Source organism: Camelus ferus, chromosome 17, assembly GCF_009834535.1.
Source record: "Camelus ferus isolate YT-003-E chromosome 17, BCGSAC_Cfer_1.0, whole genome shotgun sequence".
NCBI lineage: Eukaryota > Metazoa > Chordata > Mammalia > Artiodactyla > Camelidae > Camelus > Camelus ferus.
The window spans coordinates 25081584-25106297 of record NC_045712.1 but is presented as its reverse complement, the minus strand read 5'-3'; the positions used below and the strand labels follow the sequence as shown (position 1 = coordinate 25106297).

The window sequence follows — 24714 nt, the reverse complement described above, 5'->3', positions numbered from 1 at the left end:
CATTTTTACAGTGTGTTCTTGTGAATCTGAAGCACTTTGGAGGCTGGACCTATGTATGGATATATAGAGCATATCTTTCAATGTTTGTGTCCCTGGGTGGGCGTTGTGTGTTTCTGACAGATTTGCTGTGTGCTTATAGCAGGGCCTACCTGAGCTTTGGCTCCAGGCAGGAGGGTGCCCTGGGGGAATCATTGGAAGACTTACAGACCAATGGCTCCTCAACAGGGGAGCCATTCAGATAGGGACACACAGACACTCCAGGGAAAGCAGACAGCCTGAGGACTGGGAGGTGAAACAAGTTGTGTGCCAAGGTGGGAAGGAGAGAGTCTGTGCTGAACAGGGGGCAGTGGGTGGCCAACCTTTGGTGGCCAGCTCCATTCCTGACTTTGTGGACCTTTATTCGTCTTTAGGCTGGGGACTCCCAGCTCATGGCACTGGGGCCACACAGGACACCTTCCTGGGTAACCCGAGGCAGACCCTTCAAATGTCCATCAGAGGTGGGGGCTGTGTACTCCTCCTGGAGAACAGGGTCAGAAAGACTGAAATGTACCGCCCGAAATGCTGCTGCCTCCACCCCACCTTTGCCCAGCCATGGGGTTGCAGCCACTGTCCAGTGGTGATAGGCCATAATAAGATCACAGCCACTTATGTTCCCACAAGTCAGGTGGCATCTCTCTCTCTCTCTCTTAGGTCCTGGTTGCTGGGTCCCAGGTTGTAATCCAGGATGGCCACCTGCAGGAGGATACCTCCTAGATGATCAAAGAAAGATGGGTAAGTCTTGGCTGATTAGAGAAGGTACCCCTGCTGAGGGAGACAGCCTGGCCAAGGGTGTTGAGGTGGCAATAGATTTTTTTCTTACTGTTACCTAGAGAAGGGACCAAGGCAGCTTTAAGACGGAAAAAGGCCCAGTCCAGAGAGCTCCTGGGGCTCTGCAGATCCCAAAACAAGTTTATTGGGTTCATTAACTTTAACAAGTGACGAAGACACGCCTCTTCCCACTCTGCTAGCCCAACTCGCAGGAGCTCGGAGGGCTGGTTCCTGCTAGGCCCGCGAGGTGCCGCGGATCCCCATCCTCGGGCTACGAGATCCGCCCGCCCCCGCCGTCGGGCAGCAGAGCTTGGCGCTCCTTACCCAATCCAAGCCTGGCCCCGCCTGCAGCCGGCCCTACGTGCAATCCTAGGCTAGGCTCTTCCCCTAGAGCTATCCTTTGGCGTGGCTCCGCCTCCAGCCCCCGCCGAGCTTGGGCTGCGCCTAACTTCGCCTTTGCTCCGCCCTCAAGCCAATCACCGGCCCTAGATCTCCCTTGGCCCCGCCTCCGGGCCCGCCCCGGCCCAGTCCCGGGCCTGACTCGCTCCGGCCCCACCCCCGGCCCGCCCTGCCGTCGGTGCGCGGCCGCCTGGAAGGCACCGCCCGCAGACGCTCGGAACTGCCGACCTGAGAGCTACCCGTAGAGGGCCGGCGGCGGGAGCGGAGTGGGTCGGGCGGGGCCGAGCCGGGCCGGGGCCGTGTCGGGGCCGGGCAGCGGCCGGGCCGGCGGACGGCGGGATGGGCTGCACCGTGAGCGCCGAGGATAAGGCGGCGGCCGAGCGCTCCAAGATGATCGACAAGAACCTGCGGGAAGACGGCGAGAAGGCGGCGCGGGAGGTGAAGTTGCTGCTGTTGGGTGAGGCCGCGCCCTGCGCTCGGACCCCTCAATTCCCCTCCCAAATCCCCGACTTTGACCAGCAGACTAGGGCTTCGAACTCCCAGACTCGGCCTTGAATCCACAGGCCGCCCGACAAGGACATAGAAATAATGGATCAAAACTCTCGACTGGCCTAGACCTCTGATCCATAGCCCAGACTGTAGGTCAGATCCTCAACTCATCCCAGAACGCAAACCTCAAACGCAGCCACCAGTGCCCCAACGACTGCTGCTCAGAGCTCTGCTTGACGATCTACCCTTGCTGACCAACCTCACAGACCCTCAGAGCCCCTGCTTTGTCCTTCCATCTTTCCCTAGACTTTACCCAAACCCCCAGAATCCCACTCAGCCCCCACCCTCAGGCACCACCTGCTCCCTCACCTGCTCCCTCTCTTCCTATTGGGCATGAGTATCCCGGGGCCCCTATCAGGCCCCCACTCACTCCCTCCTTTCCTCTCTTTGCCTCATCCCTCTTTTGGACCCTATACCCTCCACCTGTGCACCTTGACCCCAAGGGACCTCTCGAGTGGGATGATTGCTTATGAGCTCTCTCTTCAGCAGGACCCACCAAACCTTTAGAGACCCCTGTTCCCTACATCTGGCCCAGCGGCTCCCTCTCTGCACGCATCTCTCCTCAGACCCTCTGCTCCCCTGCTCTTAGGTCCTCTCCCACACACTGGCCTTCTCCAGATTCCCCCACCCACACTGCACCAGGTGGGCCAGGCTGGGAGGATGGGCACCAGCCCCCTAAGGGACTGGACTGAGGTGCCACTGGTCATGCTGGGGGAGGGGCCAGGCCTGAAGCTTTCCAGGGAGATTCCGCTGGCTGTCTGTTTCCCAGTTTCTAAGTCCTGTCTGGGCCAGTGAGGGGGTGTCTTGGAGTAGGAAGGAGTGTGGAGGAGTTTGGGTTGCGTCGCCTCCAAGGCCAGGGAAGATGGTGGCTGCTTGAGGGGTGGGGGGAAGTGGAAGTGGTGAGACAGCCGACATATTGCTGCCCCCGGCGGGCGGGCCAAGGAGATCTGCTGGCTTCCCGCACCCCTCTGGGCCCAAAGGACTGGGATGTGGCCTCCGGGAGTGGGTGGGCCTGTAGGGTCTTGAAGCCCTGTGAGGGGGGAGTGGTGGACCAGCTGGATAAGTAGTCGGCCTACTGGGGTGAGCATCTGAAGTGGACTTTTACAAAGGCTTTGGGTCTGGTAGTTGTCCCAGTGCAGCCTCCCACTAGGACCAGGTGTGGTGCCCAACGGCAGCCTGATTTAGGGGAGTTTCAGGGGTGGAGGGGGAAGCAGGCCCTTGTGGCAGCATTGAAGGCTGGACCATGTATGTGGGGGGGGTGTGGCCCCTCAGCACCAGAGCTGCTGTGGGGTCCCCAGGCTGTGAAAAGTGGGGCTTTTCACGTTGGGCTTATGGCTGAGGAGCAGCGTGTCTTCTGTCCTGGGCCCATCTGTTGAGTGTCCCTGGGGGCCTGGCCTCAGGGGCACAGCCCCGGAGGTTTCAAAATGGCATCCGCTCCGCTGCCGCCGCCGCTGCGGGGAGGAAGAGAAGGGGCGGGAAGGGGCGGCGGCCCAGCCTCCTGGGCTGTTTTGCGTTGGGCGCTTGCCTCTTCCTGTCTCTGCTGCGAGTGCGGCAGCGGCAGTGAGTGGGTGTCGACACGGTGGAATGCCCATTGCTGCTGCCCGCTGGACCCAGGGAGGGTGCTTCCAGTACCACTACCTCCCCGGGTCCAGCCGGGAGCCTCCAGCCAGCCCCTTCCCAGGCCAGTCTCAGTTACGGTGGCTGCTGAGATGTGGGGCTGGCCGGTAGGGCACAGGGCTCCGGCCTGGCCTGTTCTGTATCCTGACCACATCCCACCAATCTTGGTCCTTGGAGCCCTGCTCAGGTTCTGGGCATGGCAACCCCTCCCACACTGGGCTGGCAGCAGCCAGGGGTATAGGGTCCGGCTCAGCATTTTCTAGGCTGAGGAGTCCATCTCAGCATCCTCCCCCTCTGGCCCTTGCTTCTTCTGTGAAATGGGCTTCCTGGGTTTGGGCCAGAGGAGTGCTGTGCCCAGGATGGGGAGAATAGGGGCCTCATGGAGGTTCCTGTTGGGAGTGTGGGGTAGGGGCTAAGACCCTGCAGAGGATGCACTGTGAGGGCCTAGGAGACCAAACTCTGTCTGAAATTGAGGACCCAGTCTGCCAGGACTGCCTGGGGAAGGATCCTGGCTGGCCATCCCTTCCCCATCCAGGTGATGATGGTGATGGGAGCCCAGCTGAGGCAGCTTCAGAGTGCTGGGTGCCCGTCCCACATAGCGGGAAAGACTCTGTCCAGGCAACGGGACTCAGGCTGGGCAATTGCCAGCCTTCCCTCCCAGCCAGAACCACGCCTGCTGCTCCACCCGCATACTGGCTCCTTCCTGTCCTGGGTAGCCCTGCCAGTGGGCGGGTACAGTCACTGTCACCGGGGCAGAGGCAGATGTGGTACATGCTGGTAAGAGGGTTTTTCCTGGCAGCTTGGTAGGGGGAGCAGAGTTGCTGATACCAGCCCTACTTCAAGGATACTCCCCTTCCCAGTTCAACTTGATTGACCAGCTATCCCCAGGTGGAATCTGGGGCCTCAGGCTGGGCACTTGGGGAAAGTAAGCCAGAGTGTGTGTTTAGGGGGTGTCCCTGAATTGGGATGAGCTGGGTGGGCAGCCTACAGAGTAAGGAGAGATAGTGTCCATCGTTGGCTCCAGGAAGGCTTTAGGGTATAAATACAGCAGTTCTCTTGCCCCTGGGACTTTGTATTTGTTTCCTTCACTTGATGTACTTTTCCTCTGTTTGACTCCTACTTGCTTTTCTTCTTCAAGAATCTGCTCAGGAACCACCTCCCAGGATCCTTCCTTGACAACCCCCCTTCCTTGAGGCTGGTAAAGCACCTCCTCTGGCTCCCTCTGAGCTTCCCCCATCAGAGCTTGGTATTTGCTGGCGTCAGGGCTGCTCTCCCTTGAGACGGGGCAGGGCCGTGTCCTCTTCATTTCTGAGCCTTCTATGCCAAGCGTGGAGCCTGGTACCTACTGAGTGATTCTTCTCTGTTGAATGAAAGAAGTGATCCTAATGTGAACTTGGTCTTGGGGATGGGTAGATGGAGGAGTAAGATGGAGGCCACTGAACCAGCACCTGCCGTATCATGAGCAGGTGGCAAGGGCCAATGACCAGGACTGGTGGAGGGAAAACTTCTTCAGGCTGTTTCCCCTGCTCTCATCAGGCTATGATGGCACCTCAGAGACGGCCCTTCTCCCACTCGGTGCAGATCTCTTGCTGATAAGTCTTCAGCCTGTCACAGGGCACGGCACCCAGCAGGGACTCCAACTGTTCATATGGGAGAGTGGCTTTGCATTCTTCCTTTCAGCTCAGGCTGTTTGTGGACTACTGCAGGCCTGCTATCTCCAGTAGAGCCTATCTAGCTATTAGGGCAGGAGCTGCCCCACAGCCCTGGGGCTCAGACAGAGTAACAATGCTGCAGGAGTTCTTGGCCTGGCCATTGTGGAGATTGCACACACAAGGGCTCAACTAGGTTTAAAGAAAAAAGGGAGTTTTGTGCCCTTTTTCCTGACTGTGTCTCTTGCAAAGGGCCTGGCACACTGTAGGTGCCTGCTAAGTGTGTGTGGAAAGAATGAGAATTGAGCACAGCCATGAACAGGGGTAAGTAATTCTAGGGCTGCTGCTTGGGGCTTGGTGTAGCTGGAGTTAGTGGGAAGGGCTTGCCTGGGATCCTGGCTGGCTGGGTATGGGGTAGAGTCTAATGATGCCTGTGAATGGAGTGTGGGGCTTCCTGGAGAGGCGGTCCTCTGAGTGGCCTTGGAAAATGAGCAACATTTGCCAGGGTCTGGCACTGGGGACAGAGGGGACCAACTCAGCAAGGGCACTGAGGTAGGAGGGCCTGACCTAGGTTCCCAAGACTTTGTGTGGGTGTTTGCTGACCTGGGAGAGGAGGGCTCACCCTTCTCAGACCAGCTCTTGGGGTCACAAAGACCTGGGCTCAAATCCCAGCTTCCCTAGTGCATACGGCCTGAGAAATCCCGCAACAGGGGAAATCCTGGTAAACGATCTGCTCTCCACTTGTAACCTGGGATGTGGTACCAGCCTACAGCCACAGGTGTTGTGGGGATGGTATACCAAAGTGGCAAGGGACCCTCTGCTGACTCCTGCAGAGCTGAGAGTTTGGTGGGGAGGGGTCTTCCTGGCCTGGAGTCTGCCTGGCGGCAGTATAGAGACCCTGGGGAACACCTGCCCTTGTCCTTAGGCAGCTGCTCACGGCAAGTGGGAGACTGAGTTTTGTAGACATTTGGTGCCAGCTTGAGTGCCACAGTCCTGGGGACCTTAGGCTCAACCTCTGGGGGCTGAGCTACCTTCCTGGGGGTCTAGGGTTGGGGGTGTGGCAGGGCCCTGGGTACCAAGTGGGCTGGTACCCAGGCGGGCCTCCAGTCTTCCTATTCTCCCCAGAGCCTTCCCCATCCCGCCATCCGGCCATCCTGGCTGGAGCTCATTAGCACTTGAATAGGGGGCGGGGCAGCTTGAGTCTCTGAGTCTCTTCTTCCCACCCCTCCCCCAGGCTAGGCCTGGCTTTGTCTTCCAGAGCCAGTAGTACGGGGCTGGAGCTCCCACACTAGGGATTGAGTAGGGGTCTAAGCCATTTCTGACCCCCCTCTGCCAGCATCCTGTGGAGTCCCACTGAACTCAGCCCCCGCCCATAACTTATGTCGGTGCAGCCAGCATAAGTCCCACTTCTAGGATAGTAGTGAAACTGGGTCCTTCAAAGGATACCCATGAATCAGAGCGGTTTTGCAAAGGAACTGACACTGGAGCTCAGCTGAGGGCATCCCAGGAGGATTGGGGGTGGAGAACCCCAGACAGGGCAGAGCAGGTGGTAAGGAGAGGGAATCACTGCCACTGTGGCTGGAGGTGGAAGTCAAGCCAGCTGAAGAGCTCAGGCTTCCATGCCAAGCCCTGAGGCAGCGTTGAGCCACCCACTGTGCTTAAGTTGGAGCCTAGGCTGCCAGATGCGGACTGGCACGATTGGGCCTGAGTAGCCATTCAGGGTTGGCCCTGGGCTGGGCTGAGTTGCAGGGTCACTGGGTGGTATCCTTGCTACCCTAGGCTTGCAAATGTTGCCCAAAAAGTGACAGCAGATAGTTCTGGGGGTGGAGCCTGATGGGAGCCCGGTGAGGTCCCTGGGCTGCAGCACTTAGAGCAGCATGGCCCACAGGCAGGCACACTGGTCCTATACACCCTGCCCTTGGTCTCAGTCCCTGGCTGTGTCTCTCTCGGTCTCTGTCTCTAAAAGCCACCCATTCTTTTGGCAGGAACAGGATGGAGGAAGCTTTGTCCACATAAACTCTTAGCCTCTGAGGGACCAGGCCCTTGCCCACCCCCTACATCCCCAGCAGAGGATGAGACAGTCTGACCCGGAGCCTGAGTGCTACCTTTTGGCGGGATGGGGCAGATGGGGGCAGGGCCCAGGCCAGCTTCTGTCTCATCTTCCCAGTATCTCAGGGCAGGAGTCCCAACCTAAGCGTTCAGTGAGGGGAAGGGGTCAACAGGTTATGTATGGTCAAACCACAGCTTATGAGCCCTGCCTAAGAATGCCCCTGGGAGGGCAGAGGACTAGGCCCTTTGATGGTGGCCCTAGTACCTGATACTCTCAGGCAGTCCCTCCCTCAGCCACAGGTGCAGGGTGGGGCCCCCTCTACCCAGCCCCACCCAGCTTCCCTAGCCCGGAGCTCTTGTTCTTACTAAACCCCAACCCACTCCACCCTCACTCCAATGCTGATTCTGGGGCTCTGGTCATCTTGATGATTTGGGAAGAATAATAATCTCCCTGGAAAAACCACACATTCTTTAGGGCAGGCTGGCCTTCAGTGTTGGCCTTCTGAGTACACTTCCAAGGCTTGGCAGTTAAGTACCCAGCCAGTTTGAGCCAAAACCTAAAGGTGGGATCGTGTAAGGCTTGTTGAGAAGGTGTCCTCGTGGCTTGGAGAATTCCGGATGCCACAGCTGCTACAGCCTCAGGTATCCAGGGGGGGTGTTGATGACAACACCTACTGTGCCCCGGGTGGGAGGAGGGGCCGTGAAGTCTGCATGGCAGGGCTGGGCCTCTCGGGGAAGTGGTGTCCACACCGGAGGAAAAGGAGGAAGCAGCTGAAGGAGGAGGAGCCCAAAAGAGGAAGAGGCCAGAGGGCCGCTTACACTCTGCACTGGGGTGGGGGGTGTGAGCCAGGTCAACAAGAGGTTTAAGAAGGTGGGCCCCACCTGTCCAGGCTCTTCTGCATCTCCCCGTGGGCCACCCTACTGGCAGTCACTGGGTTGGAGTCAGTCCAGACAGCTCTGTCCCTTGTCCTTCCCCAGCAACCACTGGACCCAGGATCTCAGAGAAGGTGGTGCCTCTGAGAAGGATTCCAGGCTCCTCCTTTGACCACAGGAAGTGGTGGCTGGAAGAGGGACGCCGGCATGGGGTGGAGGGGGGGCGGCTAGCAGGAAAGCAGAGGGCTGCTCCTATGTTCCCCAGCGGCCATTGCCCTCCAAAGCCGGAAGGCCGGCTGCAGGCCCAGATGAATGCCCGGAAATGGAGCAGCAGCCCCGGGATTAGCTCACTCTGGGTTTCCCCTGCCTGAGGGTAGACAGGGGGCCCTTGATCCAGCGTAAGGATTCCCCCCTGCGACTACCCACTGGGCCTGGGGGTGCCTTCATTGGGCCTCAGTTTCCTCTCTGTTGGTGACAGCAGCCACCTCTGTTTGAGCCCTGATTGTGTGAGGCTGGGACTGACATTACATCTGTTTCATTGATGCAGAAACTGAGGGTCAGGGACATTACATGACTTACCCAGTAAGTGGAGACAAAACCAAGCACACAACCCAGGTAGTGACTCTGAGCACTTGCCCCCAGCTCCTGTAGCCCTCCAGGAGTCTGTTCCCAACTGGCAAGAATTGGTCAGTCAGGATGATAGGCAGATGCTGTGGGTACGCATGTGTGTTCTGTATAAGCCTGGGTCCTGATGGGGAGCCTCAGTTCTTTTAGGGAATTGGAAGGGGGCCATCTACCCTGGAGGATGGGACTCAGGACCCTATGAGTCTTTCCTGCTCAAAGCCAGAAATCTGCTGTATGTCCATGGGGGACCTCATCCTAATGCAGCTGCCCCCGTTTTTGCTTCCCAAAGTCCCCGCTTCTGGCCCTGGCCCTGGCCCTTCACAGTAATACTTGGGTCATAGTGAGGCAGCTTAGCACTTCGCTTTCCCCCCCTGAAATTATGCTCTTGCCTCTCACAGCCCCCAGGCTTAGGAGGACTAAGGCCAGGCCTGAGCAAGGCTCAGAGGCTGTCAAAGTCCCGCGTGGGAGCCACTGAGCCTGGTCTGAAGACTGGGAGTTGTCCAGAGGAGAAGGGAAGAGTGTTCGGGCAGAAGGCCACCCTGAGAGCAAATGCTATGGTGGGCTTGTGTGTGGCACCGTGTAGCGACTGATGTGTCCATGGTGTGGGCTAGCCACAGCCTCATAGGTGGTGAGGCTGACCCTCATGCTTCTTAGCCTCCAAATCCAAGTTTTGTTGCCTTGCCCTCCTCCACAGAGGTTCCCAGGAGCTCTGCTTTGTGTTGTCAGGCTGGGCCCGAGGGTGCTGAGGAGCCTAAGAGGCGTAGGAGAGCTCGGGCAGAAGCAGCAGAAGCACCAAGGCCCCAGGGGACACAAAGCCAAGACCATGCATCCTCATGGCCAGTCAAGACCTTGGGTCCCAGAAGGCCCACTCCCCTACCTTCCTCACTGTGTGATCTCAGGCTGTCCTGTCCTCTCACTGTGCTCAGTGCTAGGACCTATGATGTCATGATTCTCAGCATGGTCCATGGCTTGTGGGCACGTAGACAAACTGCTGGTTTGGGCTGGACCTTGAAGCAGTTTAGGGTGGATGTGAGGACCCAAGGGAGGCTACTCAGGGCAGGCCTGGGGTTTGGCGCACTCCTTTGAGGGGTACGTGTCATAGATGGAGACACTGAGGCCCAGGCACTGGGCATCTCACCCAGGGTCTACCACAATGAATCAGGGAGAGAGAGGGGTGATTTAGATTCTTTGAAAACACAAAGCAATTCCTTAAATGAAGAAGCATCACGGAGAGGGGTGTGACCTGGGCCCTGTCCAGCATCACCTGGCTCCTGTAGAGGGTGAGACCTGTAGCCTGAGGGGCCAACTGTGAACTGGTCTCAGGGCTTCCTCTCCTTCAGGGTGGCCTATCTTACCCAGTGCCTCAGTTTCCCTCTGTACACTGGGCAGGGCCCCACTGAGGGAGATACAGCCTTGCCCTGGAAAGCCCGCTCTGTGTCTGGCAGGACCCGAGGCCTGTTTCCCTTGCACAGAGAGCTCTGACTTGGCCACAGCAGGCCAGGCCCTGGTTGTTCATGAACCCCTGGGAGCTGCTAGAGGCTGCCCAAGTGGCAGAGACTGGAGGGAGGAAAGTTCTGGGTTTGTTGGGGCACCTGGGGGAAGGCAAGGCCACACATGTGGGTGGGGGTGTTGCAAGGACCATCTGAGACCCATGTCCCTGTCCCTCACAGGGCCAGACCCCGGCTGAGCCTCCTTGAGGGGAGTGAGGGGCCAGAGAAGAGCACCTGGAGGAAGGAAGAGACGCCAGGGGCGGGGCTTGGAGGGCCTTTGTGTGGCGGGGCCCTCTCCCCCTCCCTCCCGTTCCCATTGTTCCCTTGTGTGCGGCGTCTCCGCTGGCGGAGGGCTTCCCAGGCTCGGGAAGGGGCCATGGGGGAGGCACCTCCCTCAGCTGCCCCTAGCTGAGGCTGCTTTTCAGAAACAAACGCTTTCCTGCGCGGCCCAACCCCCACCTCGTCCTCTGGGTCTCTGGCTGCCGGGCTCCCCCTGGTGGTGGCGGGGCGGGACCCTGAGGCTGCAGGGGAGGGGCCGGAGCCGTGGGGGCCCAGAACCACGGGCTGGGCTGGAGACGTGGCACCTTCCTGGGATGAGAGTGGGAGGTGGTGCCAGGGCTGCCTCTGGAGTGGGCTTCTCACCCCAGCCTGTGCGCCCCACCAGGGTAGGCCGGTGGCGGGGAGCAGGGGGCGGTGGTGGCAGTGGGGGGCGGGCCTGTGCTGAGGGTTTGAGCTGGGCTGCTGCCCAAGTCTACCCTGTGGTCTCAGCCACTACTGCTTCTGAGAATCTCTGCCCTCAGGCCTGCCACGTCAGCCGCTGCCCTCCCTAGCCCCACGTGTTCCAGGGGAGCCCACCAGCACCAGAGCCTCTCCAGGGAGGCCTGTTACCCAGCCTGCCCAGGCTTCTGGGTGCGGGGAGCCAGTGAGCAGTGTCTGCAGTGAGGCTGCCAGGGCGGGAGGGAGTACCCAGCTTTGTAGGAGTGCCGGCTTGTGTGGAAGGGAAGTGACGAACTCCGAGCAAAAAGCCAGCAAGGGAGTGAGTGGCTCTGACTCCTGTCCCAGGTTACACAAGTCCCGCCAGGGAACCACCACTGCTGAGTCAGCCTGTTAGCCACTGGTCATTGCCCTCCGATGTGTTTTGTCTGAAAGCCTCAGAAACTCGCCTTCAAAATGAGATGGCCACATCAGGCCCCTCTGCAGGCTGCGGTTGCAGTGACCTATGCAGCATGGTTACAGTGGGTTGCAGGAAATGAGAGGTTTGGGGAAATCTGTCATCTTCCGAAGGGTAGAAAAATAGTGATAACTTTGATCTAAATGCTCACTATGTGCCGGGCACCACTCCTCTCCTGGGATGATAATGAGGTGTCCTCTTCGTCTCACAGATGAGGTGCCAGAGGACGGGCAGGAAGGGTCTGCAGCTCTTGGAGATCTCAGGAGGGATGAGGGTGGGCACCAGGGCTGCGGCAGGTCTGGAGCGCCCTCTGAGAGAGGATCTGAAAGTGAGAGGTGGACTGGCTGGCCACTCAAGGCCTCATAGCCTCTGTGGAGGGGAAATGGAGGCCAGAGGGGACAGCGGTATGTCAGGGCCTCCCAGCAGGACAGAGGTTTGTCTGGGAGATAGAGGGTCCACGATAGACAGGCGACAGCCAGACCTGACACTGGGGCTTGGGATCAGCATCAAGCCATTGGACCAGTGGCCTATCTTTGCTGTAGAGGCCCTACTGGCCTTGTTCAGGCAGGTGGAGTTCTTTCTCCCTTCCCCCATCTGTTCCCTTCTCAGATGGGGCCCAGCGCTCCTGGAGTGGAAGCAGATGTTCTAACGCAGAGCAGCCGTTGTCGCCCAGAACATCACGGCAATTACTGCCCTCCCGCAGGGGGCCCAGCAGCTGCGCCCTAGGGCAAGGCTGCAGAGGTTTCTTCCTTCGTGGGAAGAGGTATGGCCCAGTGGGAACACTGAGGCCACCCAGGGAGCCTCTGTGGGTCCCTCTGGTCTCACTTAGCTGGAGAAGGAGTCCCTGATGGGCCCTCTCTGGGTAGGAGACTCCTGCCACCTTCTGTTGGCTGAGTTCCCCCAACCAGCAGCTTTGAGGCCATCCAGAGCCAGCTAGTGAAGCCCCTGCCCCTGAGAGGAAGGCACAGGGCTGGGTGGGGAGAACTGGGTGCCTAGGATCGGCAAGGTGCGAGCAAACCCCAAGCCAAATACTGGCCTATCTGCTGGGGGAGCACCATCAGGCCCCGATGGAAAAGGAGCCTGCTGCTCCACAGCTCCTGGGTCACCTAGGTTGTGGGCTGCCCAAGAACCAGGGTGTCCACCTGAGTGTCATGCTATGGTCCCACGCACCTCTCCCCCTGTCCCCTGTCTACCATAGCTGCTCCTGGGCCGGGCCTCTGTTCTGTCCTGGTGTCCCCCCAGCTTCCTGCTTGGCTGCCAGCACCACACCCTTGACCTACCACTTATCCTTCCCTCTTGAGTCATGGCTGCTGGAAAGACAAAGGGACCACCCTGAGTCCACGGTTTGTGTGACCTTGGTCTGTCCACCTGTCAAATGGGGGGGTCTCTGCAATGACCTCTGTAGGGGGCAGAAAATATCCTCTTGACTCTTAAAAGGGAGAGGAAGGGAGACTGAGGCTGGAAGGGGACAGGGAAGTGGACCCTTAGCTGCTGGGTAGGGGACAAGTGTCCCAGCTCCAGCCTGGCTTGCCCAGGTGCCATCTCCCTTAGTCTCTGCCGGACCTGTCGCTGCAAGGAAAATCAGATGCAAAGCAAGTTTGTGCTGTCGTCCCATCTCTGGGCAGGGTCATGGGGTGGCCCAACCACTGACCAAGAGGGCCAGACAGGGAGACTGGTGCGTCAGTGGACAGTGGTCCCAAAGTCACACAAGAGGGGGCAATCCTTACCATCACCTCAGGTCTCCTGTGCCCTGGATAGTGGCCTGCTCTGTCTCGGTTCACCTGACTCAGGATGGTATGATTGAGCTGACCCATCACTTCACATCCTTGGTCTCCTCTCCCCTCTGGGCCCCGAAGCCTGGCTGAGACTTGTGGCTCCTGGGTCTTCCTCTGCTTCAGGATGTGTTCCCTTCCCCCTGCTCTGTGAAGCAAGTGCCTAGGTGCATAGGACAGCCAGGCAGTTACCTGGCCCTTGTGGTTAGCCAGGCCAGTGCTGTTCTCCTTGCTCTGTGGATATTTTGGGCCCTGGGGGAAGGACCGCAGTGATCAGGCAGCACCTTCAGGCTTTCCTAGGCCCTCTCCCTGTGTGCGCACTCAGCAGGTGGGGATTGTCAGCGGAGGGTTCCTAGCTGCTCCCCTGCCATGCAGAGCCCAGTGAAGGGGGTTTGAGGGGCTGCTGCCGCTTGACCACAGCCCAAACCCAGGGAAATAACTGGGACTGGGGCCTCTAGTGCCCAGGGGCTGAGCCCATAGAGGGGCTCGCTGTGCCAGCCATCCATCTGTGCCACCCGCAATGCTCCACTCTCCTGGAAAGCAGGCTCGGGATAGTCAGAAGCCCAGTGATTCCAGGCAGCTGGTGGCATCTGTGAGGCAAGGTCAGACCCTCCTCCTCAGGAGGGTGGTGGACATACCCTGGGCCAGAGCCGTGAAGGCCGTAGCTGTGCCCCATTTCTCCTGGTAAACTTGGATCTAGGGTAGGAAGTAGTGCAGATGCAGGAGGGCAGGGGTCTCGGCAGCGTCTGCTGCTGCAGAAACTCAGACCTGCGTCTGCCTGGGACAGCAGGGAGTGAACCTGGTGGCAAGGGCTGTGTAGCCCAGCTGCAGTACAGGGCACAGGGACAGCGCTGGGGAAACTGTGAAGAGGTCTCCCACAGAGAGGCTAGAACCATGTGACAGCAGCCTCTCTGTTTCCTCATTTGTGAAATGGGGGTGAGACTAGGACTGATTCCTGGGGACTTGCTGTGAGACTGGCTTCTGTAGTGGACATGATGGGCTTAGAAAAACATCTGACAGTTAAGGCACTATTCATGGCTTGGCCGTGGTCATCACTGCTGCTCATGGTAGTTTGTGTGTTTGCCCTTCAAGCTCTGAGGTTGTCTTGACCAGCCCTGAGGGATGTGGGGGCCAGAGTCCCCAAGTCTGACTTCTCCACAGACCCCACCACCCACCCAGCTCAGAGGGACAGACCTGCCACAGTGATCAGGAGGGTTGGGACCCATGTAAATGGGACAAGGCACAGATATACCCAGCGCAGAACTACATGGGCAAAGACCCAGAGTTGCTGAGAGGCAGTGCCTGGCAGGTACCGGTGTGACTGGCAGTGATGGGGCAGAGCAGAGGGAAGAGCCCGGGTGAAGGCCGGGAGGGAAAGCTGGGCCCAGCCAAGGTGCGCTCTACCTGGAGCTCAGGACAGGGAGCAGTGAAGGGAAGGGGTGAGGGCCTGCCCAGGTTTCTAGGCTGCCCTCCTCGAGATCTGATGGTATGTCTGGGATGGGGCCGGGGAATCTGCTTTTTAAAAAAATCACCCTTCTTGAGCATCGTCCAACAGTGTCTGAGCCGCACTTTGGGAAGGGCTGAGCAGGCCAGACATCGTCCTGCATGTCTCCCTGCCCTTCTGAATCCTGGCTATGGGATCTGAGGCCAAGACTTTACTTTTCTGAGCCTCAGCGCCCTTGTCTGTAAAATGGGAAAAATAGTACCTGTGTGTGAGGTTGCTATGAGAGTCACGAGAGAGAGGGGCCAGCAAATGCCTCAGTGCTGACCAAAGGGAAATACAGGGTGGGGCTCTGCCAGGCCAGGGAAGCATCTTGAGTCACTACACGGGGACGTGCGTGCATGTGCACATGTGTGTGTGTGTGCGTGCATGCGTGCATGCGTGCATGTGTGTGTGAGAGAGACTGTGTGCCTCCCAGGTCCTGGGCCCAGCAAGCAGGGGGCTGGGCCTTGGGCCATGTCTGGGAGGCAGAAGAATGCTGCCACACCCCTATGCAGGGCTTCTTTCTGCCAGCAGTGCCCAGGTGCCATGTTGGGGAGCACCAGGCGCAGAGTGGCGAGCCTGCATATGTGAGAATGACAGGGTGACTCCTAAGGGGCTGGCCTCTAGTCTCCAGCCAGACTCAGCCAGAGCAGTGAGAGCCACGGTGGGCAGTGGACTTTGTGGGAAGCACAGGCCTGGAGTGTGTCCACCATGGGGTGCAGGTGGTCTAGGTTGTCTTGACCCCTGTGGCCCTGCCAGCAGCACCCCTGAGCACTCTGCTACCCACCTGTCTCCATCTCACTGTGCATTGATGGGGAGGGTGAGTTCTGCCTCTGGGGCCACACGACCGGGCCGCTAGTTGCTTGCCTGTGTGGCCCCACTGGGCCTGCTCCCTAACTGCCTGTGCCCTTTGTTCCAGGTGCTGGGGAGTCAGGGAAGAGCACCATTGTCAAGCAGATGAAGTAAGTGCTGTGTGTGGGAGGCAGCCTCCAAACTTTGATTTCCTCTCCTCTTCCTCTGAGCCTGTACTGCCCCTAGGTGTAGGCCCAGCCAGTGTTAGCAGGGCCCAGGACCTCCTCAGAGGCAGTCTTCCATCCTCAGGTCCCAGTGGTCCAGAGACAGCTTCCTTCTTCTGAAGTAGGTCCCTGTAGGCCCCAGCAGTCCCAGCGGCCATATGAGGTCCACGTGCCCTATAGATCCTAACCCCTGCCCCCTGGCTGCCAGGATCATCCATGAAGACGGCTATTCAGAGGAGGAATGCCGGCAGTACCGGGCAGTTGTCTACAGCAACACCATCCAGTCCATCATGGCCATCGTCAAAGCCATGGGCAATCTACAGATTGACTTTGCTGACTCTTCCCGAGCGGTATGTGGACTCCCCTACCCTGCCTGCCTTCCATAAAGCTTCAGGGCAAGTCTTGTCCTGGGGAAGCTGAGAACACTCCAGCCTGGTTGCCATGCTGGAGGCCACCCTGCCTCTGACAGGTGAGGTGGGGGTGTGCTCCTGTGACTTGCTGACCGCTCACCACTGTGCCTAGGATGACGCCAGGCAGCTGTTTGCACTGTCTTGCACGGCTGAGGAGCAGGGCGTGCTCCCTGAGGACCTGTCCGGTGTCATCCGGAGGCTCTGGGCTGACCATGGTGTGCAGGCCTGCTTTGGCCGCTCGCGGGAGTACCAGCTCAATGACTCTGCTGCCTAGTGAGTAGTCCAAGGGGCCGGGCTGGGGGTGGGGTGGGGGAGACCTGGCCCACAGCTTGGGCCAGAGGTGCTGAGCACCCTCAGAAGGATACTGCCCGTCTCCATTCATGAAGCTGCTGACTGTCAACCGAGGCCTTGGTGATTTGGGGTTTGGCCTGGTGCGAGGCACTGAGCACCCCACGGGGAATAGGGCAGACAGGCTGGTGGCCAGTGCTGATAGCTGCAGGGCTGTGAGGGGACATCCATAGGCTCTAGATGGTGCCACCCAGATAGGCTGCTGGCCCTGCACTCTCACTTCCCCTCTCCTACCTCCGCTTCAGCCAGTCCCTCTGTCTGGAACACCTTTCCCACTTCCACTTCCCATCCGATCCTGAGCCCACTCAGAGGCTGAACCTCAGCAGGGGTGGGTGGGAGGCGGATCTTGCCTGGCCATGATTCCTAAGTCCGGCCCCAGTCACCTGGACAGCCTCCCCTGCTCCTTACAGTGGCCTTAATGCACTTGTGAGTGCACAGCCCCCACAGGAGCTGTGGAATTACCGCCAATACCGTGGGAGCCTCCAGGCCTCTGTGCTGCCCCTCCCAGAGGTCACAGGCTCAGTGCCAACAGAGTTTGTGGGTCCTGGAGGCAGGGAGGGGTGGGTCCTATCAACCATTGCCCTTTCAGTGGCCTGGATCCTCAAGGAGGGAGGTTAGAGCCACCTTCCAGGCCACTTCCCACTCCTCCATCATCCCCATTCTTCATTCCCCAGACGTTAAGTACCTGCTGTGGCCAGCATTGTTCTAGGTGTGGAGATTCAGCAGTAAACATGGGCCTGGCCCTCCAAGGCAGGTTTATGCTGTGACAGGATCACCCAGGGGTGGGAAGCAGTAGGTTGGAGCACCCCAGGGAACAGGAATACTCCAGCCCCTCTTCACAGCAATCCTCCAAGGCAGCTGTGGGGCAGTGGGTCCCTGGGGTGAGTGCATCTGCTGGGGACAAGGGAGAAAATGATATGGAACTCACTGTGAGGCTTCTGGGCTGGAGGCTTTCAGGGGCGAGGTACAGTATGCAGGTCACAGCACATGCGTCATGGTCCCCCATAGCCCTTCCTGTTTTTCTGTTCTGTCCCTGCGTCTCTGAAGTCATTTCCCTCTGGCCTGGCTGCTGGTGGGAGCCAAGGGCTAGCCCCAGGAGCAAGACATCGGCATTGGGCAGCGGCTGGGAGGCCTAGACCCAACCCCCAGGGCCCAGCAAGGATACTGAGGCAGGCAGCAGAGCTGGTCTCAGGGCTTGGCAGGGGTGGCATTGATACTAATTAAGAGAGCTGGTAATGAGGAACCTCTGGGATCTCCGCCAAACAAGTGTTGATGCCCTCCCCCTAAGGAGCCCAGATTTTACTGGGCACTGGGCAAAGAGCCCACTGGGCCTGGCAGGCCCCAACCTGTCCAGCCCTGCATGGAGGGACATGGCAGGCTGCTCTGCCGCGGGTACCGTAATTGCGTCAATTAGCATCCTGAATCCCTCACTGAAAGACTAATCTGCCCCCTCCCAGCTCCCTTGCCTGCAGCTCCACCACCCTGGATCCTGACTGAAGCGGGCCTGGCTCACACCTGGGTACTGGAGCTTGGCTGGTCAGCTATAGAGCTGCCTGCCCCTCCTCCCAGACCTGTTCCCTAGGCAGGAGGCAGGGACATTAGTGCAAGTTTCTTCACCTGAGCAGTGAATGCAGTGCAGGCAGGGGTTAAAGAAGCCAGGGCTTTGTCTGAAAAATGAGGGGATGGAGGGGAAGGGGCCTCCTCAGCCAGCTGACCCCCACTGACCTCCCCCCACCCACTCCAGCTACCTGAATGACCTGGAGCGCATTGCACAAAGTGACTACATCCCCACGCAGCAGGATGTGCTGCGGACCCGTGTGAAGACCACGGGCATCGTGGAGACACACTTCACCTTCAAAGACCTACACTTCAAGTGAGCGGGCATGTGGGCAGGGGCTGCCAGCCTTGGGAGTAATGGGAAGGGATCCTCGCTCCAGGGCCTGCAGATGGCAGTGTTGGGAGAGAGTGGCTGGTCCAGGATTCCCGGCCCCACGCTAAAGTTTCTCAAGGCTGCGTGGTTGCCAGCAGCTCACGGCTGACCCTGCCCCGTGTGGCTGCAGCCTGCCCTGCTGACCAGGCTGACCCTGCTGGTCTAGATATGCCCCGGCCCAGAACCAGGGATGAGGTGGGCGAGCATGGATGATTCCATGAAGGCAGCTGCCCCCACTCTGAGCAGGCCTCTGTCCTCACTCGGCAAAACCTGTGAAATGGGGCGGGGACCTTCTCCCTGAACCCCTTCTCTGGAGCTAAGGCGCCATGTCCGCAGGATGTTTGATGTGGGTGGTCAGCGGTCCGAGCGGAAGAAGTGGATCCACTGCTTTGAGGGCGTCACAGCCATCATCTTCTGCGTAGCCTTGAGCGCCTATGACCTGGTGCTAGCTGAGGACGAGGAGATGGTGAGAGGCCCAGAGCCGTTGGGGTGGGGGGAGGGGGGCGGGGCTGGTGCTGACCTCGCAGTGCTGTCCTGTCCCGCCCCCAGAACCGCATGCACGAGAGCATGAAGCTGTTCGACAGTATCTGCAACAACAAGTGGTTCACGGACACGTCCATCATCCTCTTCCTCAACAAGAAGGACCTGTTCGAGGAGAAGATCACACACAGCCCCCTGACCATCTGCTTTCCTGAGTATACAGGTGTGGGATCTGAGCCTCTGGGGAGGAGCTGGTGGTGACCAGGTGGCCCACAGGTGCCCCCAGCTGGACAGAAGGGTAACTGTAGGATTCACACAGGGGCTGGCGCCTTACAGTCTTATTTATATACTTGTCCCTGCACACCCTGGGGCCCTTCCTAACACACTCAGGCATGTACCCATTAATGTCACTGGGCATCCTCCTTCACATAATCAGGTGCCCCTGTGTATACGCCCAGACATGCACGTGCACTCCCATAACTGTCACACACACGTGACACGTTTGTCCGTTCATGCACAGAACCCTGCTGTATGTGTGGGATGGGCCCACCAGCTGCACACGCAGCACGAGTCCTCACCATCATGTCTCCCACAGGGGCCAACAAGTACGACGAGGCAGCCAGCTACATCCAGAGTAAGTTTGAGGACCTGAACAAGCGCAAGGACACCAAGGAGATCTACACGCACTTTACGTGCGCCACCGACACCAAGAACGTGCAGTTCGTGTTCGACGCTGTCACCGACGTCATCATCAAGAACAACCTGAAGGACTGCGGCCTCTTCTGAGGGGCAGCGGGGCCTGGCAGGACGGTGAGCCTCAGGGGGCTGGGGAGGAGCAAAGGGAGCCGTTGACCCAGAGAAGGGATGGGGTGGGGGCTGAGGAGGTCCCAGTTGGGGGGGGGGGGCCTGGGCAGCCGGTAGGAGACCAGAGGGCTAGGGCGGCACAGGGTGCTGAGGGCCACAGTGCAGGGCACTGAGGAGGCAGCACAGGTAGGCCCCAGGCTCATTCTGTTCAGCGGCCCAGAAGCGCCTGGCGGTGCCCTGGGGCAGAACTACAGGGCTCTCCCGACCTTCCTTGGAGAAAACTCAACTTCCTCACCAGCAGGCCACTGGCCTAGCTTGAAGTCGGTTGATGATCGAGGGGCCCAGCTGCCCTCCACTCAGTATGACCAGCTCTGCACTCTCAGCCCTGCCCTGTTTCCCTCGGACCTATGTGAGGGTCCTAAGCTGGGGCGGGCCCCACCGGCCCTGGGGGAGGAGGGGACTCTGTGGTGCTACAGACTCCCCTCCCCCATGTAGCCCAGCAATGCACACTGGCTCCTGGGCAGCTACTGTGTCCCTGGTGGGGAAAAAGGAGAAAGGTCATTGTCTAGGGAGGTGGGAGGAGCAACACACACTGGCTACCTCCCGACCCATGCCCTGACTGTCCCCCACCTCCAGGGCCACCGCCGACTCTGCTCCCCCCAGCCCCTGAGGAAGATGGGGGCAAGAGGACCACGCTCCCCGCCTGTCCCCCTGGCCGCTTTTCCTCCTCTTTCCACTCTCTGTTCTTGGTTCCCCTGTCCCCTCCCTCAGGTCCAGAGACTGGGGGGAGGGGTTGCCACAGGCCTCTGTGTTTGAAGCCCGCCCTTGTCCCAGGTGCAGGGAAGGGCCATGGTACCCTCTCCTGGCATCTCTTCTGGTTTTAACCATCATCTTGTTCTGTGATGGGGGAGGGGAGCACATACTGAGTTTCCCAAGGCCTGTGTTTGGAGGGGCACCCAATTCTCCGGCCTGGGACCCCTAGCTTCACCCAACACCAGCCCCTGACCCAGCCCCAGTCCAGATGTTTACAGGGAGCCTCCTGCCCGACCCCCTACTCCAGGCCCACCCGCCCCCCTCAGCCACTCGGAGGCCCCAAAGGAAAAAGCACAAGAAGCGTGAAACGCCACCATTCCTGGAGACCACAGTCCACCTGCTAATTCTCATAGCTTTTTAAAAAAATGAAAGTCAAGAGAAAAAAAAAACTGCAAACCTAGAAAACTTTTTAGAGAAAAACTATTTAAAACTGTCCAATCCTGACCAGCGCCCACCCAACCCCTTTCCAGTGATTCTGTGCCTTGAGTGTGTCTGCGTGTTTACACCCATCCCTCTGCTGGTTGCCCCCTGTGTGGGCGGTGCCCTGCCCTCCACAGAATTGGGTTCCAAGGGCTGTTCCAGACAACTGCCAATGTCACTGAGGGCCTGCCCCTGTGGCCCTGGGCCCTGGCTCCATTAACCTAAATGTAGCTCCTTAGCGCTAACCTAGGAACCGCCGCTGCCTGCTGAGGGGCCCTGCCCCTCATGCCCTCGCCCCAGGCCCGGGACCTTCAGCGTTGAACACTTCCTTGCTTTTTTCACGTTTTATGGAATTGTTCACCTGGTTTGAAATAATAAAATGTAGAAAGAAAAAATACCGAGAACTGCTCCGCATTCTTCTCCCCCTCAGGGGCAGAGACCTAGTCTGAAATGGGCCAAGGTGTTGGGGATGTGGACCTGGACCCTCACTTCTGGCAGGGCCCTGGGTGCTTAGCTCTCCGGGTCATACTCAGGCTCAGGTCTTACCGCTTCAGCCTTCCCACTTGGACTAGTCATCTTACACGTTGGGCTCTGTCTCCCCCTCTCCCTCCAGCACCTCTGCAGTCTGGGTTTGGTTGCTGGAATGGTGGGTCCCATTTCTTAAGGTGCTGTTCTAGAGGATTCTTACACATTGGGAGCAGGTGGAGTGTCCAGTGCATCTAGTGCAGAAGAAAATGTGACTTCTCACCTCCCAGGCCCAGGGCCCAGAGATGGTGTGCGCTACTGAGGTAGGCTGCAGCCCTTTGCACACCCTCCTCCCCCCCCGCCCAGAACTGAGATCCCCTTGGGCTTGATTAAACAGAAACTTGAGGACAGTAGGGGTCTTGAGGCATGTCCAGAAAGGTCTCTGCCCCAGAGGTCCCTCTCCAAAGCTGAGGTGGGTAGGGACAGGCCGGTGGCTACTCTTCAGTGTGTCTGTCGCCATTGGTAGGGGCGGGCTGTGGCTGTGTTGGGATTAGGGCTCTCAGAATGCAGAGGCTTCCATGAAGCTATGTGAAGTGCTCATGCGTTGCTGGAGGAAGGAACGGCAGATAACCCGGGCCAGGGTGCCTGTGGGGTGGGCCCTGAGCGCCAGGCAAAGCGCTTGGACTCTGCCTTGGACAGTGGGGACTGCGGCCCGCTCACCCTGTGGGAAAGGCTGGGTGAAAGGCCCGCCTCTGCCAGCGTGGGGCTCGGAGGGGAGCGCTTCCGCCTTTGGCCGCCAGAGAGCGCCAAAGCCCGCGCCGGGCCGATCACGGAGGGTGACGTCATCCGGTCTTGCAGAGGCCGCGGGGCACAAAGGCAGCTTTGTAGGGCGGCGGCGGCTCCGCGCCCGCGGTAGGACAAAGCGGCCTGGGCTGGGGTCGGCGCCGCGGAGGCGGGGCGGGTAGGGGCTGGAGAAGGGTAGGGGCCAGGGACCTGGGACCCCGCCTCCTCACACCTGCCTTTCCCCTAAGCCTCGGGGACGGGGGGCGAGTCCTGGCAGGAGATGAGAGGCTGCAGCCGCCCTAGCCTTATCGGAAGGAGATCAAGGCCCCCCAGTCCCCGTCTCCGCCCTAGTCCCTCGGGCCTTTCCTGCTACCCCTGCCTCTGAGGGCGGAGGAGCGCCAAGTGACAGGGAGAACAATCCCACGCTCAAGCCAGGATCCCTTTCTGCCTTCAGCGGTCAGCCCTGGACCCAGCTGAACCCTAGATATGCGGGCGGGGCGGGAACTCCGGTACCCCGATGCCCGCCTAACAGGAAGCGGGCACCAGCAATGGTTCCTTCCTTCTGTCCTGAGGGGGATCCCTGCACAGAGGGACCATTAAGGGCCTGGCATTGTCTGTCTGACGAACCCAATGCCTCCCTCCCTGGGTGGGCCACACAGGTTTCTGGCCAGGATCTCCTTGTACCCAGCTTGGCAGTGGGTCTGGGTGGGGTCCTGGCAAGCAAGGCTTCCCTGTGTGCAGACAGCAAGGCCCCCACCTGCCCTTGGCCCTCCTACCTCTGCTCTGATTTTGAAAGCATAAGGCTTCATTGTCCCAGCACTGGCGGGGGCGGCCTCTCAATTCATCCTTGTCTTTGGTGGTTGGGAAATTCCCAGCCATGGGGGGCGGTAGGCAAGGGGGGCATCCCAGGTGTCCTGCACCCCAACAGGAGGGACTGCATGAAGTTGACTCCTGGGGATCCTCTACTCTCTTGAGCGGTTCAGGGCTGGACCTTGGCCATGGGAGAGTCAGTGCTCCCTGGCCGTGTGTCCCCCAGAATTCTCCCAGCCTAAGAAGACCCATCTTCCTGGCCAGCTGCATCTGTGAGGCTCAGAATCCTTAGACAGGCAGAGCCAGGCAAAGAACCCAGGCTCCTGCGCCCAAACCAAGCCTATGGATCCCAGTATGAGGTGAGCTGTCTCCATGGCGATCCCAGTGGGGACCTCCAGGAGGTTGACCCACCTCCCAGAGAGCGTGCTCCACTCCAAATAGTTGCTCAGGCTACTGATGTGGTAGCAGCCTCACTATTTTTAACCCATTGGGTTGGGGGTGGTAGGGAAACAGCTGGGAAGAGAGAAAGAGACAAGCTCTGAGTCAAAGAGGTCTAAAGAGGGGAGGGTGTAGGGAGACCCTGTGGGGAGGAGCCAGTTCAGGCTGGCAGCCACTTCCCAGCTCCCCTAGCCAGACCCCCCTCACCCCCAGCAGGTGGGTGGAGGCCCAGATGCCAGGTGCCAGGCCCAGAATGGGAAGGGGGCCCCTTAGAACTGGAGCTGTCGAGGCTGCAGGGGCTGCCAAGGCCTGCAAGAACCTTTATCATGTTCCAGGGCAGCCCCATGGCTTCTCCTGATGTCAGAAAGTCCTCCTACTTCCCTGAGAGCCCTTCAGAGTCATCCTCCCCAAACCCAGAGTGCTAAACCATCCACTAAGGCTGGGGAATACAAGCCCAGACTCCAGCCGCCTGGCCTGTGGCATGGCCAGCCACGTCCTAGTTGCTCTGGGAATCAGGGAGAGGGCAGGGGCAGGACTGCTTTGGTTTCTCCCCTTGGAGGAGACATAGCCTCACAGGTGATCTTATTTAGGAGAAAAATCAGTTTGACATTCCTGGGCAGTGACTGTGTTTTCTGACCTCAGAAAACAGGTGGAGGGAGTCAAGGCCTGAGTGGCTGCTGCAGGGTCAAGGAGGGGCCTGAAGTCTCCCTTCTCTGTCAGCCGCCATCCTTGCCCAGGTCAGCAGGCCCAGGAAGGTGGAAGGGCTTCCTGCGGGCACGGTATCTCTTGCTTCCCTGTGCCTGTCCTCTGCCAGCCATGGGGCCCCCAAGAGATGGTGGCTGCTGGAGAATCCAGAGCCCTGCAAAGAGGCTGGTGTTACAAGCTTCTGGGGCTTCACAGAGGAAGATGGGTGGTGAGTGGTGAGGAAAAGTCCAGCAGGTGGCAAAGGGGGAGGGCCTGATGGGCAGAGGGTAAAGCCCCAGCTAAGTCCTGGCAAAGGAAGAGCTGCTACCTCCCAAAAATGGCGTAGCAGGAGCGCTGGCAGGGTTAGCCAGTGCTGAGCCGGCGGGGGCGGGGGGAGAATGTGAATGCCCGGCTAAGAGCCTGGGATGTCCCCAAGCTTCAGCAGGCTCTCCAAGTGAGGAGCTGGGATGGGCAGGGTGCTGCATTGGGAGAAGTGGTAGGAAAGATCACGGGGACCTAGCCCAGGACCCGTGAGGAGGGCAGGGGGAGGAGGTGGGGCCCTGTCCTGTCTTAAAGGAGACAGAAAGGCCTCCTTGAGTTGGGAGCTTGCTGCAGGAGGGTGTGGGCACTGCTGGTGGGTGTTGGAGACTTGTGGAGTGAGAAGACTGAGGAGTCCCCAGCGAATGTGGAGGGACAGGGACGGAGGTTCAGGTAGAGCATTGTGCTGGGGGTAGGGGGTGGGTAGGGGATTGGTGGGGGAGGGAAGGGGACAGAAGAGGAACGAAGCCTGAACAAGGACCCCATGAAGCTGGGCTGGAAGAGGCAGCAGG

The 24714-nt window shown here is 59.3% G+C and overlaps 2 protein-coding genes across 2 annotated transcripts; both read left to right on the top strand.

Annotated features, from left to right (window-relative positions):
* Positions 1–692: 692 nt before the first annotated feature.
* LOC116657147 (U1 small nuclear ribonucleoprotein C-like) lies at positions 693–1484 on the top strand. The gene is made up of 2 exons (XM_032458468.1): positions 693–771; positions 1008–1484. Exons 1-2 carry the CDS (start codon positions 754–756, stop codon positions 1449–1451), a joined length of 462 nt encoding a protein of 153 aa, XP_032314359.1. The 5' UTR covers positions 693–753; the 3' UTR covers positions 1452–1484.
* On the top strand, positions 1271–21099 carry GNAI2 (G protein subunit alpha i2). Its single transcript, XM_006174098.3, has 9 exons — positions 1271–1663; positions 15403–15445; positions 15708–15849; positions 16022–16182; positions 18002–18130; positions 18524–18653; positions 18737–18890; positions 19263–19477; positions 20108–21099. Exons 1-8 carry the CDS (start codon positions 1546–1548, stop codon positions 19451–19453), a joined length of 1068 nt encoding a protein of 355 aa, XP_006174160.1. The 5' UTR covers positions 1271–1545; the 3' UTR covers positions 19454–19477; positions 20108–21099.
* The last annotated feature ends 3615 nt before the right edge of the window (positions 21100–24714 follow it).